The following is a 21,500-nucleotide window of genomic DNA, read 5'->3' as shown; positions in this document are numbered from 1 at the left end:
TTACTTGAGTAATATTTTGTCTGAGCTACTTTTACTTGTAGTGGAGTAAATTTAACCAGGAGTACTCTGATACATCCCACTGTTTCTCAACCAGTGGTCCATGGACTACACAGACACATGCAATGATATTGTGTGGGTTAAGTAGGTTGTGTAGCATGGAATGGCCTTCCTCTGCGCATAAGGGATTGTGCTACATTTCCATCTTTTAAATTCAATCTGAAAAGATGGTTGCTTGAAAACCAAAGCTGCAACCATTTGTGATCATGTTTTAGGTTTATTTTTGTGCTGTGTTCCCTATGTAATGTTATGTAAATGTATTGCACAGTTTGTCTGTCTGTTTTTCTGATTTCATGTTTTGTGTGAGGACTGCGGATGAAAATTAGCATCTTTGCTAAATCCGGTGTATTTACGTCCATGTGACGTCCATTAATATGCATTGTCCTGTCCAAATAAACAAAACAAACATGGCCACATTTCCTAATAATGATGACTCCATCAGGCAATCCGGTACACTTCCCCTTCTTGAGATTCTAACTTCCTTTTCTGTGGAATTTCTTTTAAAATTTTATATCAATCATTATAAGCAATCATTTATACTCAGATATGGCTCAGCTCTAGACTGAGTGTAGTGTACTGCAAGGGTTCCCAAACTTTCTAGGCCTCGACCCGGGTGCAGTACGTTAGTCCGACAGCGCATTCCTCCGACAGCGCAGCGCTCCGACGTTTCCAATACTAAACCCGAACCAAACCCGCACCCTAACCCTAACCGCACGCGGATGCCACATAGTCGGATTAACGCATGCCTCCCCCTCGACCCCCCCCCCCCCCCCCAAAATAATCATATTTGAACTGGGGACCCCCCCCCCCCCCACCCTGACAAGTACTTGGAATTGTAGGCATTACATTTAGTTTTGACTCGGTTCCACAGATAAATATTGGGAAAACAGTCGAACTACAAGCTCACAACGCCTCACACTTGTGAGCTTGTAGATTGGCTATTTTCACAATGTTTGCCTGTTTCTTACGTATTTGACAACTTGGCCAGTTTGGTATTAAAAAGGCCTTAAATGTCCTTAAATTGTAACTAGAAATGTGCAGATACCCTGCATCACACATTTATTGTTTGTTGGTTTGTTGACAATTTAGATCACCAAACCCAGTACTGTTTGTTTTTAAAATAAAAATGTAAATTTCCTGTTGATTTTACTATTTGAAGATCCGGATCCATGAATCCAGCCCAGTTTTCTTCCTAATAAGAATAGCTAAATCAACAGGAAGTTATTAATTTTTATTTAAAAACAAACAGTACTGGATTTGGTGATGTTCTATAGGGCATAGCAGTGCCATTTTCTGCTTCCATCGTTCCAGACTCCATTCATTTTTCCCATATAGAGATTTCCAAAGATATTTATATCAATTAATTTAAGCCTAGAATCAAGCCATCCAGGATCCTGATGAATCATGACCATAAAACATTTGATTCTGTGAAGAAAAAAAAGGATATTTAATTGTATGATATACTATATTTAATAAATTCCCTTTGTTTTGCGGTTTAAAAAAATAATAATCACAGAATCAAACGTTTTATGGTCATGAATCACCAGGATCCTAGGCTGGAGGAACCATAGGCTTTCCAAGGCATAGACGGGCGGATCCAAACCTAGTTAGTGCTGGGAGACAACGCCGCTCCCTATTGCTTCACCAATCTATGCCCCCCCCCCCCCCCCCCCCCGGCCTGTGCACAGAACACTGAGCTGTTTCACCGTACAATGTAAGGCATTGAGGGGTATATTTAGAATTAACAATTTCTAATCGATGGAGCAATCATTTTTGATTTCTTGTTCACCTTCGGAGTTACATCATGGCAAGGTTAACTACACAACACAAACCTCTACCTTTAATGAGTACTATCAGAATTTTACAAAAAGATAACACTTACCCTACCTTTAATAAAGATTGAAGATAATTTCATATTACAAAGCATTCAGGCAGTTCACCTTTATTTTTGATCTTTAGCTTCAACAGATGTATTCATTTTCAGACGTATGAAATATTTTCAATGGCATATCCATCTTAATCATGAATTAATTCATATTCAGAGACATTAGTTAGTTCATTTTCTGGAGTGACCCAGGTGGTGGTGGCATACAGTGCCGGTCCCAGACAGCAAAACGCTGAAAGAAAACAACACATTTAATTTATGTGTTAAGTTTGGACTATAAGATACAAATATAATGATAATAGTAATGATAATAATAGTAAAGTAAGTAAGTAATTAAGTTGGGACGTTTAATCACTTTTTACTATTTTAAAAAGATCTAAAATAGCAGATCTACAAGTTCACAATACATCACATCGCAGCACATTGTGAGCTTTTGATATGCTATTGGACTATATTTTAAAAAATGCTTGTGAAATGCACAAATGAGATAGACTGGTAAGGACTGACATTAGAAACATAGAGACATATTTACCGTCCTCTGATCTGCATGGCGAACACAGTCGATGTAAGGATCGCTGGTGTTTGGATCGTGGCTACACACAAAACAACGAACCTGGAGCTGACAGACAGACAGACAGACAGACAGACAGATATGAAACACAGACATATTAACAGACAACTTCAAATTATGCTGGTTCAATCTGCACATAATTTATACATAATTTAAAAGAAAAAAAGGTGTATTTTGCTGAGACATTTTATGTATTTATGGGAGATGAAAGTCCTTCCAGTGATGTCATCAGAAGGATAATAATAATAATAATAATGTGTACCGATTTCCGTTATGTTGGGACAAAATCTGTAGGAGTAATATAAAAATATGTGTTTTGCAAAAATCGCCCTCCTGGTGGCGCTATAACAGGATAATGTTAAAAGGGTGGCATTTCTTCCCCTGCATAGTGGGAATGTGCGTGCACATTCACGCCAATCGGACGCTGCGTTCATGAATTGAGGCATTTCATTAAAAACGGGCAACTCCTACAAACTTTAGATGCCAATCTTAGCCAATCAGGATGGAATATAACAAATCTGAAAGACCGGTTTGGTTTAATGACGATAGAGACACTGTGTACCGATTTGTGTGATGTTTGGGAAAAATCTGTAGGAGTAATAGTTTTGGGGGGAAAAACGGCCTCCTGGTGGCGCTATAAGAGGCCCATGTGAAACATTTGGGGCAGAGGTTTTGCTCTGGCATCCAGGGAGTGTGTGTGCACAGTTTCACGTTGATCGGGCCAAAGCAAAGCAAAGTTTGTTGTTTACCCAGGGTGTCGGACTAAGCACGAAGCTTGTTTCCAGCCGGACCCTGCATGGAAGCCTTGCTCAAGGGCTATTCAGCGGTGATTCATGATTGATGTGATGAATTGGGGAATCGAACTAGGGACCTTCCGGTATCAAGGCCGCCCCTCTAACCACTAGGCCACCGCTGCCACAACGATGCTCGAGATTAGCTGTCACACACACACACACACACACACACACACACACACACACACACACACACACACACACACACACACACACACACACACACACACACACACACACACACACACACACACACACACACACACACACACACACACACACACACACACACACACACACACACACACACACACACGGACAGGGTGCAAAACATAGTCTCTGCCACACCTTCGGCCTGGTGGAGACAATAATAATAACAATAATAATAATAGTAGTATTGTGTTACGTCTTTAGACATCACTGAGCCTTCATTGATCAGAGTTTCATAATGAATGTGATGTAGCCTATTTCACCAACCCGTTTGAATGGACACTCAGGGCGATGTGTGTGGTCATTTGCACCCGAAGCCTTTTCACAGACTGTGTTCTTCAAACGCACGTCAATGTGCACCCGGGGTGTGAGCTACAAGAGAACAAGACAAGACACCCAATTCAATTCAAATGCCAAATTCAGTGGTGTGTTCTAGAATTTTTTGGAGGGTATACTATAGACCACCAAAGTCCTGACGTCACTCGTTCATCCCCAGGTTCGTAAAGTAATTTCTCTATGGAGAATAACATTGGGTCATCATAGAATCGTCTCATATAAGAATTGTGGTCCAAAAATAAACAAACTGTCTCGGCGATATTGTCAGGGAGGAGGTTCTGTATTATTATTATATTTGATACAGTCTGTTTCTGGCGAAAATGTAACTAATTCGGCGGAAGTAACATTATCGTTTTCTCACCGTCAGTTGATGCTTCATATCCATAAGAGTAAAACCGCCGGGGTCACTTGTTTATTTTTGGAACACAGTTCTTATTTGACGCGATATTAAAGACGTCTATGGGATTCAGAATGGGGGTGGAAAACCGCGAACCAGGTAGACAAGCCAAGGATGTGTAAATTACGTCAGACTTCGGTGGTCTATAACTATTCCCCCCCCTAGTTCCTCCCACACGCACGGCACGCACGCACGCAGTATAATTAATTAGTGTAAAAAAAGTGCTCGCGCTCCGTGCGCGTTTCCGCCCCGCACAAACTCGGCCAGGCCCACTCAGGCCCAGTTTCACAGTAACACTGAGTACACTTACAATATGCTTTGTACTGATTTTCTACTGTTTCTAATGTTAATCACCCTGTAACTCAACCACTTCGGAGCTGCTTTTAGCCTTAGATGAATTTTCTTTTTTTTTTATTACCATAGAAGTGCAAGGATTGTTATAAATAAATCCTGCTTAGGCTTATCAGATATAATAGCAGTGTTAACAGCGAGCATTCCTGTGTCTATTACAGAATAGTATTAACTTGGCATTGAAGACACAAACTGTATTGAAGATTCAAGATGTTTTGCTGTGCTATGACGTGCAATTTGAATACTAATGAAGTACTCAATTCAGTGGCCTACGTTCACTGAAGTGAATGGCAGGTCGTTGAAATGTGTGAATTCCTTCGCCAGTAGCCATTAATTAACACCTCAAGAATAACAGCCACACACATGATAAGCCTTCACCTCAGAGTTAGACTAGTCAGACCACATTCTTACTGTTTGTATATATAAAACATATTTATCTGTGGTGTTCATGTCCTTAAAGGAGAGTTTTTGATAACATTTTTCTTACCTTTTCTATGATGTTATGATATCTTAGGATGAATGGTACAGTTGAAAAAATTCATAACTCCTTCCCAGCTCCTTCCCAGCTTAAAACGTGCGCGGATAGGCCTTGCGCTAGATTGCATATTTGAATAGCTTTTTTTTTGCGAGATCTGACGTTCTAGTCTCGCTAGACGAGATTGAAATCTTAAGATTTCAATCTCGTCTAGCGAGGAGTTATGACATTTTTCTACTCTACCATTCATCCTAAGAGATCATAACATCATAGAAAAGGTTAGAAAAACTTAGTCCAAAATTCTCCTTTAAGTCTTCTTATTTCAAACTGTGAGATGAAACATGACATGACACAGTGCTTTACATGTCAGTGTTTCCCATTGTTCACATATCATTATCATTGTCTTCCGGGACCCCCTTGGTGGCGGGCGTAGGGAAGGGAGAGGGTTGTGGGGGGTCTTGCCTGTTTGGAGGTAGTCCAACATTTTAAACATGTTGCACAACATCATAACTTGATTTCGTCCATTGTCTCGTTACAAAAAAAAAAAGATCTCAAAGCGTCACAATACATGTTGTGAGCTTGTAGATCGGCTAATTTTGATATTCATCGTACAAGAAGCATATGGGGCTTCAGTGGTTATCACACAGTATTTTAGGTGAAGAGCTTGGTGTAGAGGGAAAAACGAGCAGACCATGTACAGAGGCAAAGCTAAAGTTTAGTAAGTATTGAGGGTTTACGTGGTTAACATCCAACATATTAATAGAAAAGATGATGTGTAAACAAACAAAAAAACATGAATTTACACAACACTGTTGATAGTGATGTCAAACAAGTCTATAAAGCTATCTTTTAAATCTATGAAAAGGTTTAATCTGCAACACACTTTTTTACAATATGTAGTGGGGTTCCTTGCTTCATCTCTCTCTTAGCTAAGATGTCCTTATTTACGTTCTTATTTCAATTTATCCCCTGAGCAAGCAGGCCGGCTCTATTAGTTCAATGGTAGAATTGTCAGCAGGAAACCAGGTTAAAATCCGGGGTAGAAGAGGAAAGTTACATAGTGCTGCTTTAAGTTACCAGCAGATACATTGGAACAGTTCTGATATGTGTTTCACAAGAGAGCACACTTACTCTATCATAACGTAAAGCTACATTCATTAAAACAAAACACAATGCAAAAATGATGATTCAAAACACAATGAATACAATAATAGGAGGATATTACCTGTTTTACTTCACCAATTGCAAAGAAGTTCAGATGTCCATAATCAAGTTGTTGATTAGCTTTATTCACAGCCAGATCAACAAAGCTCTTCAGGCGAGGTTCCATCTGGCTGTAGCTGTTGTGTGTCTGTCCTGTCGCCAGGCAGAACACACAGCTCAGGAACAACAAGCACACAGTGAGTCTCATCATCTTCTGCAGCATGGATCCTGAACAGGAGAATATATGGTTAATTCTGTAGGGGTCCTTGGGGGGAGGATACCTCAGCTAAATGTGTCAATCTAGCCTTTTCCCCTTTTTTTCAAAGCAAACATTTTTAACTCAAATCTTTGCTTCTGGAGGAGGTCCCTGGCACAACATATGTTTGAGATGAACTGAACTCAGTCAGGATACAGATTAAACAAGTGTAATTGGAAGTGATGACACAAAGAAATGAGCAGACACAATTGGAACAGGAAAAATTAAGCCGATAAATGGGTACTCTGTCCTGTTTGTCACCTACTGTACCTGAAAATGTGTTTTCTGTTCATTAAAGATGTGGAGAGACCGATAGACCCCTGTTAACTGCTCTATTATGCTTTATATCAGAATATTAACCTTTTAACAAAAAAACTTTTTGTTTTAACCAAGCTTTAAGCTTGTAGATCTGCTATTTTCGCGATATTTCTTAAATCCCACCCCTGAATGCCCCATATTACAATCAAACTAAAACCAACACTAAATCTAATTAAAAAACGTAACTAAAACTAAGCCTTTTTCACAAAATGTAAAATGAAACAGGCACATTAGCTTTAAAAACTGATTAAAACACAATTGACAAATAAAAACAAATAAAACATTCAAAACCATGATTACCATTTGCTTCAGAGGAGAATATAGTGATGTCTAGTTGGTCAAAGCTCGGTCTATAGAGCAGTGGTTCACAAGATTGTTTTTCCTGGGAGCTCCCCTTACTTATATCTGAGACAGGCTGAGACCACTCCCATCACACACACACACACACACACACACACACACACACACACACACACACACACACACACACACACACACACACACACACACACACACACACACACACACACACACACACACACACACAGAGTGTGTGTGTAAAACATGTTTGATGCCAGGAAAATAAGTATTGGCCAGTAAATATGCCACGTACACCAAGTCCCTATGTTAACAATTTCAGTCAACAAATAAAAACTACACAAAAATGCTAGTGAGGGACTTGTGGAGAAGAGATCCAGTAGAACTAAGACAAGTTATTGTCTTTCGGCCTGGCGAGAGAGTATGTTCTACCCTCCGTCCGTCCGTGTGTGTGTCCGTATGTCCTGTCCGTGTTTTAGCAGCTAATCTCTTGCACCGTTGGCCCGGTCGCTGCGAAACTGTGCACACACACTCCCTGGATGCCAATTCAGAACCTCTGCCTCAAATATTTCACATGGGCCTGTTATTGCGCGACCTGGAGGCCGATTTGTGCAAAACCATTTTTGTTTTTACATTACTCCTACAGATTTTATCCAAACGTCATGCAAATCGGTACACAGTATCTCTATAGTCATGTGATCAACACGGATCTGTCCGATTCTCCATATTCGATCCTCATTGGTTAAGGTTCGCTTCCAAAATTTGCAAGATTGGTCCGTTTTGAACAAAATGCCTCAAATCATGAACGCAGCTTGCGATTTCCGTGAAATTTAACAAACACATTCCCACTAGGCCAAGGAAGAAATGCCACCCTTTTTCACATTGGCCTGTTATAGCGCCACCAGCAGGTCTAATTTAGCAAAACACAGTTTTTGCAACAAAATGCCTCAAATCATGTATGCAGTGTCCGATTGCCGTGAACGACCTAAGAATAAATGGCACCCTTTTCACATTGGCCTATTATAGCGCCACCAGGAGGCCACAATAACGTACCTGACCTGGCGGAGACCTGTGTCCGAGGAGCACTTTTTCTAATTTTATGCTTGGTTGCGCGTGGGTGTCATGTTCTGAAAGTAGCCAGTCTAGAAGCCCACAACCCATCGCTCTGCCATTTGTTGTGAGCTTGTAGATTGGCTACTATCCGCATGCAGCCACGTATACTGTATAAATCAGGCATTACGACGCCATCATGGCCTGTCAAAATACACTTTAGTACACTAAATAGACTGTAGATTTAGTTGACTAAAATCTGTGGATATAAGAGTTTGTAGATCGGCTATTTTCGACATGTTGCTAAGTAGGCCTACTGTAAATCAGGCATTACGACGTCATCATGGCACGCCAAAATACACTTTCTTCTGATATTTAGTCAACTAAAACTAGAGTAAAGGGCCGTTCACACTGAGCACTGAGCACTGTAACTATATTGTTCACCATTGTATTTGTTATAGTTGGTGTGAACTCTGCCATCCACTTGACTTAGAAGGATTTAAAACAAATATTTTTTATAGTTATAGCCTATAGTTATAGTGCTCAGTGTGAACGTCCCTTAAAACTAAAACATTTCAGATGACTAAAATATGACTAAATCTAAATACAATACACTCCCCCTCCCTCCGTTCCTTCAAAACCACCCTCAAAACCCACCCATTCATAATAGTTTTCCCAGTTGCCTTTTTTTTTGCCGTTTTAATTAATATTCTTGTATTATACTTATTCTGTACTTTACTTGATTATTTTGCACCACTGCATATTATGTTGTTAACATGTCAGCTGTGCGCACCACCACCATAATATTAATAATAATAATAACAAGTGTTATTATTATTATGAATGTAATAAAGGATTTGGCTCTAAATGTTCAAATGTAACACTACGCCACCTTGGCGATGGTTAACCAAGGAAATGAAATAACGTATATGACCTCTTTAAATCGGGCTCCCCAACAATGTAAGTTCGCCAATGAGGTTTGAGACGAGCGCTTTGTTTCCCCAAACGCAAGGAGTTTTATTAAGTTTGGCACGGCACAATATTTCAGTGTCAGCACAAATATGTATTAACGGCTTACTTAGAAATATAAAAATGCAGTGCTATACAATCCAATCATAAAAACCCAGTCACAATAATTACATGAATGTTTACAGTTTACAGTTTAGGCATTTAGCAGACGCTCTTAATCCAGAGTGATTTACAGTAAGCAAGGACACAAGATAATACATCATAATACATCATAATACACATAATACATCATAATAGGGCTTTCACGACTAGAAATTTTTACTGGTCGACTAATTTGACCCAGTGGTAGTCGACTAGTCGATTTATATAGATTTTTTTTTCTTTTTTTGCCATTGTTCTAATGCTATTACTATTATCCTCCTGCCTTTATTTTTATGCCGTTTTAAGGGAAGCGCTTCTGGCACAGCAGCACAGCAGCGTCTCCAAGGATCCTCAAAAGGGGTTATTGCCCAATAATAGGCTATTATTGAGCATACCTTTGACCCCCTTTTGATACAAAATTAAGGCAGGAGGATAATAGTAATGGGCCATTACTATGGAATTAAAACAATGGGGGAAAAAACAAAAACAAAAAAGATTTGACTAGTACCAACAAGGTCGACTAGTGGTTATATTGGTCGACTAGTCCACTAGTTGGTGAAAGCCCTACATCATAATACACATAATACGTCAAATGCTTAAAAATAGTAATCTAATAATAAAGTAATACATAAGTAAACCAATAATCTAATAATAACTACATACGTAAACCAAGAACCTATCATCAGCCTGTACATCGAAACTATACACACTGTAGGATGCCAGTTCAACAATGACCTGGCATCTGTCTACATAACATGCCATCTAAGTTACATTTTAGCCTTTGCATAATCCTGCAAGGTCGTCGAGGCTATGAGGCAAGTGGTGCAAGTACGGGCTGAGGTGGAGTCTGAAGAGGTTAGTTTTAAGATTACGGCGTAAGATTGGAAGTGATAGTCTGCAGTTCTAATTGCTATGGGGAGTTCATTCTATAGACCCCTTAACAGACGACGTCACACCGATAAGAACCAGCATGCGCGCAACCAGTATGCGCTCAATGAAACCCATTCTGTCAGGTCTCGCTATAGGACGCGCCTCACTAGCCAACACACAAGAGGGGGTTGGGGTGTGCTGAAACCAGCGCACCCCGAAACAACAGGTTGAGAATTGATTGCATGAAACAATCACCTGTGCATCCAGTCTCAATGTTAGTAAACAATTAATTTGTCTATAATTTGGGAGCCAGAAGGGAGAAGAGTCTGGGACGTGTGGAGCGTTGTCCCGGATGTTTTAGCGAAGGTTCTGACAGCTTCCCCGTGTTCTCAGTCATTTGGAGTCTATAGAAGCCATGGAAGCATGTCGCGCACCGAAAATAACTTGTAGATCGACTATTTTCAGTTATATTAACCCATTCAATCTGGGAACGCATCTGTGTCATTTTAGATGTCTTTGGCTGTTCAAAAATAGCAGATATACAAGCTCATAGCACGGCACTCGGTGCCGCGCTATGAGCTTGAATATCTGCTATTTTTTTTTAAATCATGAACGTTTGTGCAAATCTTTGAATATATATGTTTTTTTAAAGCGAACATTTGTAACTCAAATCTTTGCTTCATGGGGGTCCCTGGAACAATATTTTGAGATCCGCGGCCAAATACATATCTATAAATGTTTTCTAAATCCTAACAGTATGTTGCTATATCAGTGGTGCACCAAGTTTTTCATTTCAAGGACCCGCAGAATCATGAAGTTGGCCGCGGACCCCCATAATCGGAGACTTTAGTTCTTATCACATGCTCCTCAGTGGTCATGTTTAATCACATAATGATATCAACTCGTGACCCAGGTCGTGGTGGGAGACAGTTCTGGTCCCATACAGCAAAACGCTGAAAGAAAACAACACATATAATTTATGTGTTAAGTTTGGAGTATAAGATACAAATATAATGATAATAGTAATAATAATAATGTTAAAGTATGCTAATAAAAAAAGTTTAAGTTGGGGTGTTTAATCACTTTTTTACTATTTTAAAAAGAGCTAAAATAGCAGATCTACAAGTTCACAATGCATCACATCGCAGCACATTGTGAGCTTTTGATTTGCTATTGCACTATATTTAAAACATTTCTTGTGAAATGCACAAATGAGATAGACTGGTAAGGACAGACATTAGAAACATAGACATATTTACCGTCCCCTGATCTGCATAGCGAACACAGTCGATGTAAGGATCTCTGGTGTTTGGATCCGAGCTACACACAAAACAACGAACCTGGAGCTGACAGACAGACAGACAGACAGACAGACAGACAGACAGACAGACAGACAGAGATGAAACACAGACAGATTAACAGACAACTTCAAATTATGCTGGTTCAATCTGCACATAATTTATACATAATTTATAAGAAAAAAAAGTGTATTTTGCTGAGACTTTGTATTTATTTATGGGAGATGAAAGTCCTTCCAGTGATGTCATCAGAAGGATGATAATAATAATAATAATAATAATAAGGGTAATAATAATAATGATAGTCCTTGCTCCTCAGAGCACAGGTCTCCGCCAGGTCAGGTAGGTTATTGTGGGCCAGCAATGTTCGGAATTCGGCAATCAGGATGGAATATGAAAAGTCGGACAGATCCGTCTTGATCACATGACTATATATGATAATGTGTACCGATTTGCGTAATGTTGGGACAAAATCTGTAGGAGTAATATAAAAATATGTGTTTTGCAAAAATCGCCCTCCTAGTGGCGCTATAACAGGATAATGTTAAAAGGGTGGCATTTCTTCCTCTGCATAGTGGGAATGTGCGTGCAAAGTTTCACGCCGATCGGACGCTGCGTTCATGAGACACTGTACCGATTTGTGTATGTTTGGGAAAAATCTGTAGGAGTAATAGTTTTGAAAAAAACGGCCTCCTGGTGGCGCTATAACAGGCCCATGTGAAACATTTGGGGCAGAGGTTCTGCTCTGGCATCCAGGGAGTGTGTGTGCACAGTTTCACATCGATCAGGCCAACGATGCCGGAGATTAGCTGTCCACACACACACACACACACACACACACACACACACACACACACACACACACAGACACAGACACAGACACACACACGGACGGACAGGGTGCAAAACATAGTCTCTGCCACGCCTTTGGCCTGGTAGAGACTAATAATAAAAATAATAATAATAGTATTTTGTTACGTCTTTAGACATCACTGAGTCTTCATTGATCAGAGTTTCATAATGAATGTGATGTAGCCTATTTCACCAACCCGTTTGAATTGACACTCATGGCGATGTGTGTGGTCATTTGCACCCGAAGCCTTTCTGCAGACTGTGTTCTTCAAACGCACGTCGATTCTCACCCGGGGTGTGAGCTACAAGAGAACAAGACAAGACACCCAATTCAATTTTATCGTCCCAACGCCCTGAGTAAGCATGTTTGGGGACGGTGGCTGGGGGAAAACTCCCCTTTAAGAGGAAGAAAGTTCAGTCAGAAAACATATTTATCTGTGGTGTTCATTCATGTCCTTCTGTCTTCTTATTTCAAACGTGAGATGTGAGATGAAACATGACATGACACAGTGCCAGTGTCAGTGTTTCCCATTGTTCACATATCATTATCATTGTCTTCCGGGACCCCCTTGGTGGCGGGCATAGGGAAGGGAGAGGGTTGTGGGGGGTCTTGCCTGTTTGGAGGTAGTCCAACATTTTAAACTTGTTGCACAACATCGTAACTTGATTTCATCCATTGTCTGCCTTGTTGTAAAAAATTAAAAAAAATATCTCAACGCGTCACAATACATGTTGTGAGCTTGTACTGTAGATCGGCTAATTTAGCTATTCATCGTACAAGAAGCATATAGGGCTTCAGTGGTTATCACACAGTATTTTCGGTGAAGAGCTTGGTGTAGAGGGAAAAACGAGCTGACCACGTACGGAGGCAAAGCTCAAGTTTAGTAAGTATTGAGGGATTACGTGGTTAAATGTCTAAAAATGCACATTATCCCATTAAGACCCGAGGACCCGATTCTACAAATGTCTTATAAATCAGTTTTCTGAAAAACGTTTCTATATCAGTGGTTCTCAAACTTTTTCATGTCAAGAACCCCCAAAACTATATGTATTTGGCCGTGGACCACTATCTGAAAAAAATGTCTTCCAGGAACCCTCAGAAGCAAAGATTTGAGATACAAAAATCTCAAAAATAGCCAAAGTCTAAAATAATGGTTAAAGTGGTTAAAATCTAAAATGACACAGATGCTTTCCTGGTTTTAATGGGTTAACATCCAACCTATTAATAGAAAAGATGATGTGTAAACAAACAAAAAAAACATTCATTTACACCACACTGATGATAGTGATGTCAAACAAGTCTAAGAAGCTATCTTTTAAATCTACAGTATGAAAAGGTTTAATCTGCAACACACCTATACAATATGTAGTGATGTTCCTTGCTTCATCTCTCTCTTAGCTAAGGAGTCCTTACGTCCTTATTTACGTCCTTATTTCAATTTATCCCCTGAGCAAGCAGGCCGGCTCTATTAGTTCAATGGTAGAATTGTCAGCACTTGCGCAGGAAACCAGGTTAAAATCCAGGGTAGAAGAGGAAAGTTACATAGTGCTGCTTTAAGTTACCAGCAGATACATTGGAACAGTTCTGATATGTATTTCACAAGAGAGCACACTTACTCTATCATAACGTAAAGCTACATTCATTAAAACAAAACACAATGCAAAAATAATTATTCAAAACACGATGAATGAAATGAATAGGAGGATATTACCTTTGCTACTTCACCGATTGCAAAGAAGTTCAGATGTCCATAATCAAGTTGTTGATTAGCTTTATTCAGAGCCAGATCAACAAACTTCTTCAGGCGACGTTCCATCTGGCTGTAGCTGTTGTGTGTCTGTCCTGTCGCCAGGCAGAACACACAGCTCAGGAACAACAAGCACACAGTGAGTCTCATCATCATCTTCTGCAGCATGGATCCTGAACAGGAGAATATAGGGTTAATTGTGTAGACCATTGGTTCTCAAAGGGGGGAGGATACCAGGGGGTCCCCAGCTAAATGTGTTAATCTAGCTTTTCCCCCCTTTTTTTCAAATCAAACATTTTTAACTCAAATCTGAGGAGGTCCCTGGCACAACATATTTTTGAAATGGGGGTCCGCAGCACAAATAATACATATCATTTTGGGTGGTTCTTGACATGAAAAAGTTTGAGAACTTAAAGTAAGAGTAAAAAAAGTCCTTGCTTTTAAATGTACTTAAGTATTCAAGAATAAATGCTTTTAAAAATACTTAAGTACAACAAGTAAAAGTAAAAGTACATTTCTTATTTTTCACATCAATGAATTGCTGTAATTTTGTATATGGCTTTTTAAAATCACAAGTCAAATTAGTGCAGCATTGGTTCAAAACGAGTAATCTAAATTAATATCTTTATAGACTAGTGGTGCAGCACAAAATAACCAAATAACCACAAAATATTACATTTAAATATACTGTCTTGAACAAACTAAAATATGTCTAAAACCTCAGCAATGCTAATGCAACAAAATAACTCCTCATCTAAGCAGCAGCAGTGATGTTAGGTTTTAATTGTAGTTAGTGGGTGTCAGGACCCACGAGTGGTCATTTGAATGGGTCCCAGCCCAGGGACATTTTGTGATTTTATGAGTCCTAATAAAATAAAAACGTTTCCCCATTCAAGGCGCATGCATTTTTTTCAAGGCAAAAAACAAAGCATGTCACTCTTTCCCTTTCAAGAATATTCAAGGCAAAAAAGTACCATATGTCACTGCTATGTGCTAAATGCTAGTGCTAGCCTAAACTCCAGTGAGATTTAAAGTTTTAAACTCTCTAAAGCAGGGGTTCTCAACTGATTGTGATCCAGGGAACACCACCCTGATTAAGAATTAAGATTAAGAATCAACCTGGGTACCACTGTTGTGCTGGGTGAGATTAGAGCTAAGATTAGTGCTTTGAGTGGTCCATGGACTACACAGACACATGCAATTATATGGCCACATTTCCTAATAATGATGACTCCGTCAGGCAATCCGGTACACTTCCCCTTCTTGAGAGTCTAACTCCCTTTTTTTGTGGAATTTCTTGACCTCCGACCTCCGACTCAGAAACTGACAACATTGACATGTCATCATGTCGATAATATGCACTGTTCCATGGAACAAGAAGAAAAAAACATATTGCAACATGGTCAGGGACCACATGCAATACCTTCAGGGACCACAAGTGGTCCACGGACCACCTGTTGAAAACCCCTGCTCTAAAGGGATCTAAAATGTTGTGCTTACCTCGACAATAAGAGTTGTCCCTATCTACTTCAATGGACTACTTTGTTTGGGCTGTTTGCTGGATTTGAGGCAATATTGGACACACACACACACACACACACACACACACACACACACACACACACACACACACACACACACACACACACACACACACACACACACACACACACACCCGTCCTGGCTGCACTGACACAGACTGAGTGATTGCTTTTTTAGGTGCGAGACAGATTTCAGCAGGGATTTTTTCATTGTTCGGCCGTGTGTGCGTGGGTGCACGCTACAGGGAACATTGGATAGGGTTCCTTCTTTGACGAATACAATGTGTGGCCAATTGCATTGTAGGGGGAAAATGTACTCGAGTAAGAAAGAGTAATAAGTATCAAAGACATCTGATACTCAAGTAAAGTACAGATCCTCAGAATATGTACTTAAGTACAGTACTCAAGTAAATGTACTCCGTTACTGTCCACCTCTGTTAAAGAGCTGGAGAGACCGGGAGACCCCTGTCTGTTATTGAATAACTGCTCTATTATGCTTTCTAACAGAATATTAACCTTTTAACAAAAACATTTTTGTTTTAACCAAAAAAATATCACTTACCCTACCTTAAACTGAAATTAAAACATAAACTAGGCTTCACAAAAAAACAATAGCTAACTGCAACTGTTCCTTTATTTTTTGTCAGTATCCAATTTTTTTCTTTAATAATATAGCAAAAATACCAAATCTACAAGCTCACAATGCGTTGAGAGCTTGTAGATCTGCTATTTTCACGATATTTCTTAAATCCCACCACTGAATGCCAGATATTACAATCAAAAAACTAAAACCAACACTAAATCTAATAAAAAAACATAACTAAAACCTTTTTTTCACAAAATGTAAAATGAAACTGGCACATTGGCTTTAAAAACTGATTAAAACTTGAAGTCAAAATGAATGACAAATAAAAACTAATAAAACATTCAAAACCATAATTACCTTTTGTTTCAGAGGAGAATATAGTGATGTCTAGTTGGTCAAAGCTAGGTCTATAGAGCAGTGATTCACAAGATTGTTTAGCTCCCCTTAATTATATCCGAGACAGGCTGAGACTACTCCCATCTCTCTCTCACACACACACACACACACACACACACACACACACACACACACACACACACACACACACACACACACACACACACACACACACACACACACACACACACACACAGTAAATATGCCACGTACACCAAGTCCCTATGTTGACAATTTCAGTCAGCAAATAAAAACTACACCAAAATGCTAGTGAGGGACTTGTGGAGAAGAGATCCAGTAGAACTAAGACAAGTTATTTTATGCTTGGTTGTGCGTGGGTGTCATGTTCTGAATGTAGCCAGTCTAGAAGCCCACAACGCATCGCTCTGCCATTTGTTGTGAGCTTGTAGATCGGCTACTATCCGCATGCAGCCACGTATACTGTATAAATCAGGCATTACGACGCCATCATGGCCTGTCAAAATACACTTCACTCAACTAAATAGACTGACTGTAGATGACAAAAATCTTCTGATATTTAGTCAACTAAAACTAGAGTAAAGGGCTGTTCACGCTGAGCACTGTAACGATAACTATAACTATATTGTTCACCATGTATGTTTTTTTATAGTTGTTGTGAACTCTGCCATCCACTTGATTTAAAACAAATATTTTTTATAGTTATAGCCTATAGTTATAGTGCTCAGTGTGAACGGCCCTTAAAACTAAAACATTTCAGATGACTAAAACATTTCAGGCGACAGTGGAAGAGGGTAGGGTCAGGGGTAGAGTGGCCGGGTAGAGTGAACTGGAAACTGCAAGGTTCCCAGTTCGATCCCGGGTTGGGGCGCTCCCCCAGAGTTAGTGTCGAAGTGTCCTTGAGCAAGACCTAATTGCCCCCTAATTGCTCCCGATGAGCAGGTTGGTGCCTTGCATGGTTTCCTCCGCCATCGGTGTATGAATGTGTGTGTGAATGGGTGATTGTAATGCAAAATGTATGTAAAGCGCTTTGGATAAAAGCGCTATACAAATGCACCATTTACCATTTACTAAATGACTAAAACTAAATAGAATTTGATATCAAAAGAAAAGACTATGACTAAAACTACATCAAAATCTGATGTCAGAATTAACACTGTTCTCAGGACCAAGCTCGGAACCTTGGCTTTTTCTGTGGCTGCCCCCTCCCTCTGGAATACACTCCCCCTCCCTACATTCCTTCAAAACCACCCTCAAAACCCACCCGTTCATAATAGTTTTCCCAGTTGTTTTTCCGTTTTAGTTATTATTCTTGTACATATCATTTTTTCTTTTTCCACCTTTTTTATTCCCACCCTCTGTGTGTGTGTGTGTGTGTGTGTGTGTGTGTGTGTGTGTGTGTGTGTGTGTGTGTGTGTGTGTGTGTGTGTGTGTGTGTGTGTGTGTGTGTGTGTGTGTGTGTGTGTGTGTGTGTGTGTGTGTGTGTGTGTGTGTGTGTGTGTGTGTGTGTGTGCGTGTGTATTTCTGCTCATAGGCTGGCACTGCAGTTTGATATTCCAGAGGTGACCAGAGAGGGCGCCAGCGTGTGCTGCCAGTTGATGGTGGGCCAGAGTAGCGTGCCGCATTACCAACAGTTGGAGGAGTTCACCGCTAGACTGGCCCCAGGAGAGGTGATTTATTATTATAATAATAATAATAAAAATAATAATAATAATATCTAAAATTCATATAGCGCTTTTCTAAGTACACAAAGACGCTTTACATGGGGGTGGGAGGAGAAAGAAAAACATCATTATTAGGAAAAAAAAACACTAAGAAAAGGCTACTTAAAATCAATAAAAACATGGCACCGAGTGCCATGCTATGAGCTTGTAGATCTGGTATTTCAGAAAAATCGTGAAAACGTGTGCAAATCTTTGAACACGCTATGAGCTTGTGTAGAAGCAAGTAAAGGTTTAAAACAGTGCAGATGCTTCCCCCGGCCGTAATGGCAGAAACAGAAGAGACAGAGAAACATCTGGATTCTGGTAGGGAGGACCACGGATGAAGGAATGTGTGAGGCAGACAGAGAGAGAGAGAGAGAGGAGAGTATTGCACAATGAGGAGAAGGAAGAGAGGCAGGGTCCCCACGGTCATGAAATTCCGTGGGGAAATCTTTGGCTATCGTGTCTGTCGGGTGGAAACCTCATTATGTCCAGGATTCAAATTCTAAAATGGCAAAAGTAGCAGATCTACAAGCTCGAAACGCGTCGCTTCGCGCCGCGTTTCGAGCTTGTAGATCTGCTACTTTTGATGCGTTTGTGTGACGCTGTATGATTTACGAAAAAACACAAAAAGTTTTAAACTTACGGAGGACTGTACGGAGATAAGAGGTTTCTGCCCGACAGCAACGAAATACGTTGTTTTTGTCTAACATCACGTGAAAGATGGGTAAAATGCAGTGTTACTTGATACGTCGTTAGCTTGTAGATCTGTTCTTTTTGTCACGTGACGCCTTCGTTCGAGTCTGTCTTGGGGCATTGATGGCAGACTGGTTTAAGAGTCTCATTATTGCACTGTATGATTTCTATAGTCCTGGAAATGGGGTAAAATACTTTGGAAAAGTTATGGAAAAGTTTTGATCCAGGAGACAGTGAATCTAGGGTACGCTTACCCTAGATTCACTGTCTCCTGCCTCAAAACGTTTCATTAGGAGACATTAGGAGACATGGAGAGTGTTTATAAAGGTGAATCTCATGTCGTACTAAAATGTCAGATAAACATGTTTGTGTGCTTTCTGTGTTCCACTGAGAGTAAGGAAAAGAACAAATGTTGTGTAATAATGACGCATGACCCCTCAGAGAAGTGGGGAGACAGGGAGGTGCCACGAGTCAGGAAGGAGGGGGACATAGATTCTGGGAGCCCCGGAACCGATATAGAGTACAGAGGTCCTGATGTCTGTCGTTCATCCCCTGGTTCGTAAAGTAATTTCTCTATGGAGAATAACATTGGGTCATCTTAGAATAGTCCCATATAAGAATTGTGGTCCAAAAATAAACAAACTGTCTCTGCGATATTGTCAGATATCGTTTATGACATTGGTTCTCAAAGTGGGGTCCGGGGACCCCCAGGGGTACTTGAGGGGATACCAGGGGGTCCCCAGCTAAATAATTTATAGGAACCAAATGGACCCTTATGGGTCTGTAACTCTGAGAGTGTACAAATGGAACCAAATGGACCCAACGGGTCCATTTGGTTCCATTTGTACACTCTCAGAGTTAAATTAACATTGATTTTACAATATGAATTGGGGTCCCAGAGATAGAAATGCCATTAAATGGGGGTCCGTAGCCTAATGCATGTCAAACTGGGGGGGTCCTTAGATTACAATGATTGAGAATCACTGCGAGAGCCGTAAAAATCTTCTCTTATGGGGGTCCCTGGCTTATCTTTTCAAATGGGCGTCCGCGGGCTAATAAGTGTCAATTTGGGGGTCCTTGACATGAAAAAGTTTGAGAACCACTCGTTTATGATAGTCAGTCACTCATATTTGATACAGTCTGTTTCTGGCGAAAATGTAACTAATTCGGTGGAAGTAACATCAGCGTTTTCTCACCGTCAGTTGATGCTTCATATCCATAAGAGTCAAACCGCCGGTGTCATGTGTTTATTTTTGCAACACAGTTCTTATTTGACGCGATATTAAAGACGTCTATGGGGATTCAGAACGGGGGTGGAAAACCGCGAACCAGGTAGGATTTGTAAATTACGTCAGACTTCGGTGCTCTATATAAGGGCCATGCAGAGGAGAGAGGAGAGAGAATTCGGACCATTGTTGCTGCTCACTATGCTGCCTGCTTATCTTCTGATGCTGTGAACCTTTCTATAATAAACCTTTGTATGATGTAACTTTCACGACTGGACGTACGTTCTTATACCAGCCCACCCGAAGTGATGATAATGGAGGACCTCTAAATAAATGTAGATCTGCTATTTTAGAGAAAATGTGTGCAAATCTTTGAACACGCTATGAGCTTGTAGATCTGCTATTTTAGAAAAATCGTGACAAATGTGTGCAAATCTTTGAATATATATATTTTTTAAAGCGAACATTTATACAATATTTTTTTCCAGGGACCTCCAGAAGCAAAGATTTGAATTTAATATATATATATGTATTCAAAGATGTGCACAAAATGTGCTCTGGTTTTTGCCCGACAGCGATAAATATATATATGAGCGTGTGTAACTTGTGTAACTTGTGTAACTGGTTATTTCCTGTTCCCAGGTCAACCAGACGTTGCTGCTCCTCTACCTGGCCGTGTTCAGCGTCCGCGTTCCGGAGCACCTCCGCGTCTTCCTGGTGTCCATCCCCGGTCCCAACCCCGCCCACTGGTCCGCCGCCGCCTCATTGGCCCAGAGCTTGGGGCACCACGGCGACCTGGAGGCCCTGCAGCTTCCTCGCTCCTGGCTGGACCCTCGGTCCCTAGAGCGCGCCCTGCAGGTAAGGAGGAGGGCCTGTCAATTAACTCTTTCGGCGCCAGACTTATTTCTGGCTGTGTTTGCCCAGTGTCAGTGTTGATTTTGACAGCAACGTTTTGATTTAGTTTCAGTCATAGTCTTTTGAATAAAATTCCATTTAGTTTTAGTCATATTTTAGTAATCTGAAATGTTTTACGGTTAGTCTAGTTTTAGTCGACTAAATATCATAAGATTATAGTCGACTAATTCAACTGTTGATTTAGTAGACTAAAATGTATTTTGGCGGTGCCTTGACGGCGTCGTAATGGCTGATTTTACACTTGGTTGCATGCTGAAAATAGCCGATCTACAAGCTCACAACGCGTCGCAGCGCGACGCGTTGTGAGCTTGTAGATCTGCTATTTTCAGAGCGCAACACCCGAGCGCAACCAACCATAA

General features: G+C 40.4%; 2 protein-coding genes across 6 annotated transcripts in view; one reads left to right on the top strand and one right to left on the bottom strand.

The window, feature by feature from the left end:
* Positions 1–16,707, bottom strand: part of LOC311035120 (uncharacterized protein) — a 47,088-nt gene extending 30,381 nt beyond the window's left edge. For 4 of the 5 annotated variants that reach the window (XM_084043200.1, XM_084043198.1, XM_084043201.1 and 1 more), the window contains exons 1-4: positions 16,584–16,707; positions 14,064–14,272; positions 3,785–3,889; positions 2,475–2,561 (exon numbers count right to left, since the gene is read on the bottom strand). In XM_084043200.1, the coding sequence (XP_083899326.1) occupies positions 2,475–2,561; positions 3,785–3,889; positions 14,064–14,267 (396 nt within the window). In that variant the 5' untranslated portion in view covers positions 14,268–14,272; positions 16,584–16,707. Of the gene's footprint in view, positions 1–2,474; positions 2,562–3,784; positions 3,890–14,063; positions 14,273–15,599; positions 15,658–16,583 lie in introns of all 5 variants that reach the window. The other variant, XM_084043199.1, reaches the window with a different exon arrangement.
* Positions 1–21,500, top strand: part of fbxl18 (F-box and leucine-rich repeat protein 18) — a 41,565-nt gene that overhangs the window by 9,271 nt on the left and 10,794 nt on the right. Inside the window, exons 4-5 of the mRNA XM_084043145.1 lie at positions 18,136–18,271; positions 20,869–21,084. Of these exons, the coding sequence (XP_083899271.1) occupies positions 18,136–18,271; positions 20,869–21,084 (352 nt within the window). The remainder of the gene's footprint in view (positions 1–18,135; positions 18,272–20,868; positions 21,085–21,500) is intronic.

This window comes from Gymnoscopelus microlampas (genome assembly GCF_963454915.1).
Source record: "Gymnoscopelus microlampas genome assembly, chromosome: 2".
NCBI lineage: Eukaryota > Metazoa > Chordata > Actinopteri > Myctophiformes > Myctophidae > Gymnoscopelus > Gymnoscopelus microlampas.
This window is presented reverse-complemented; position numbering and strand designations above follow the sequence as displayed.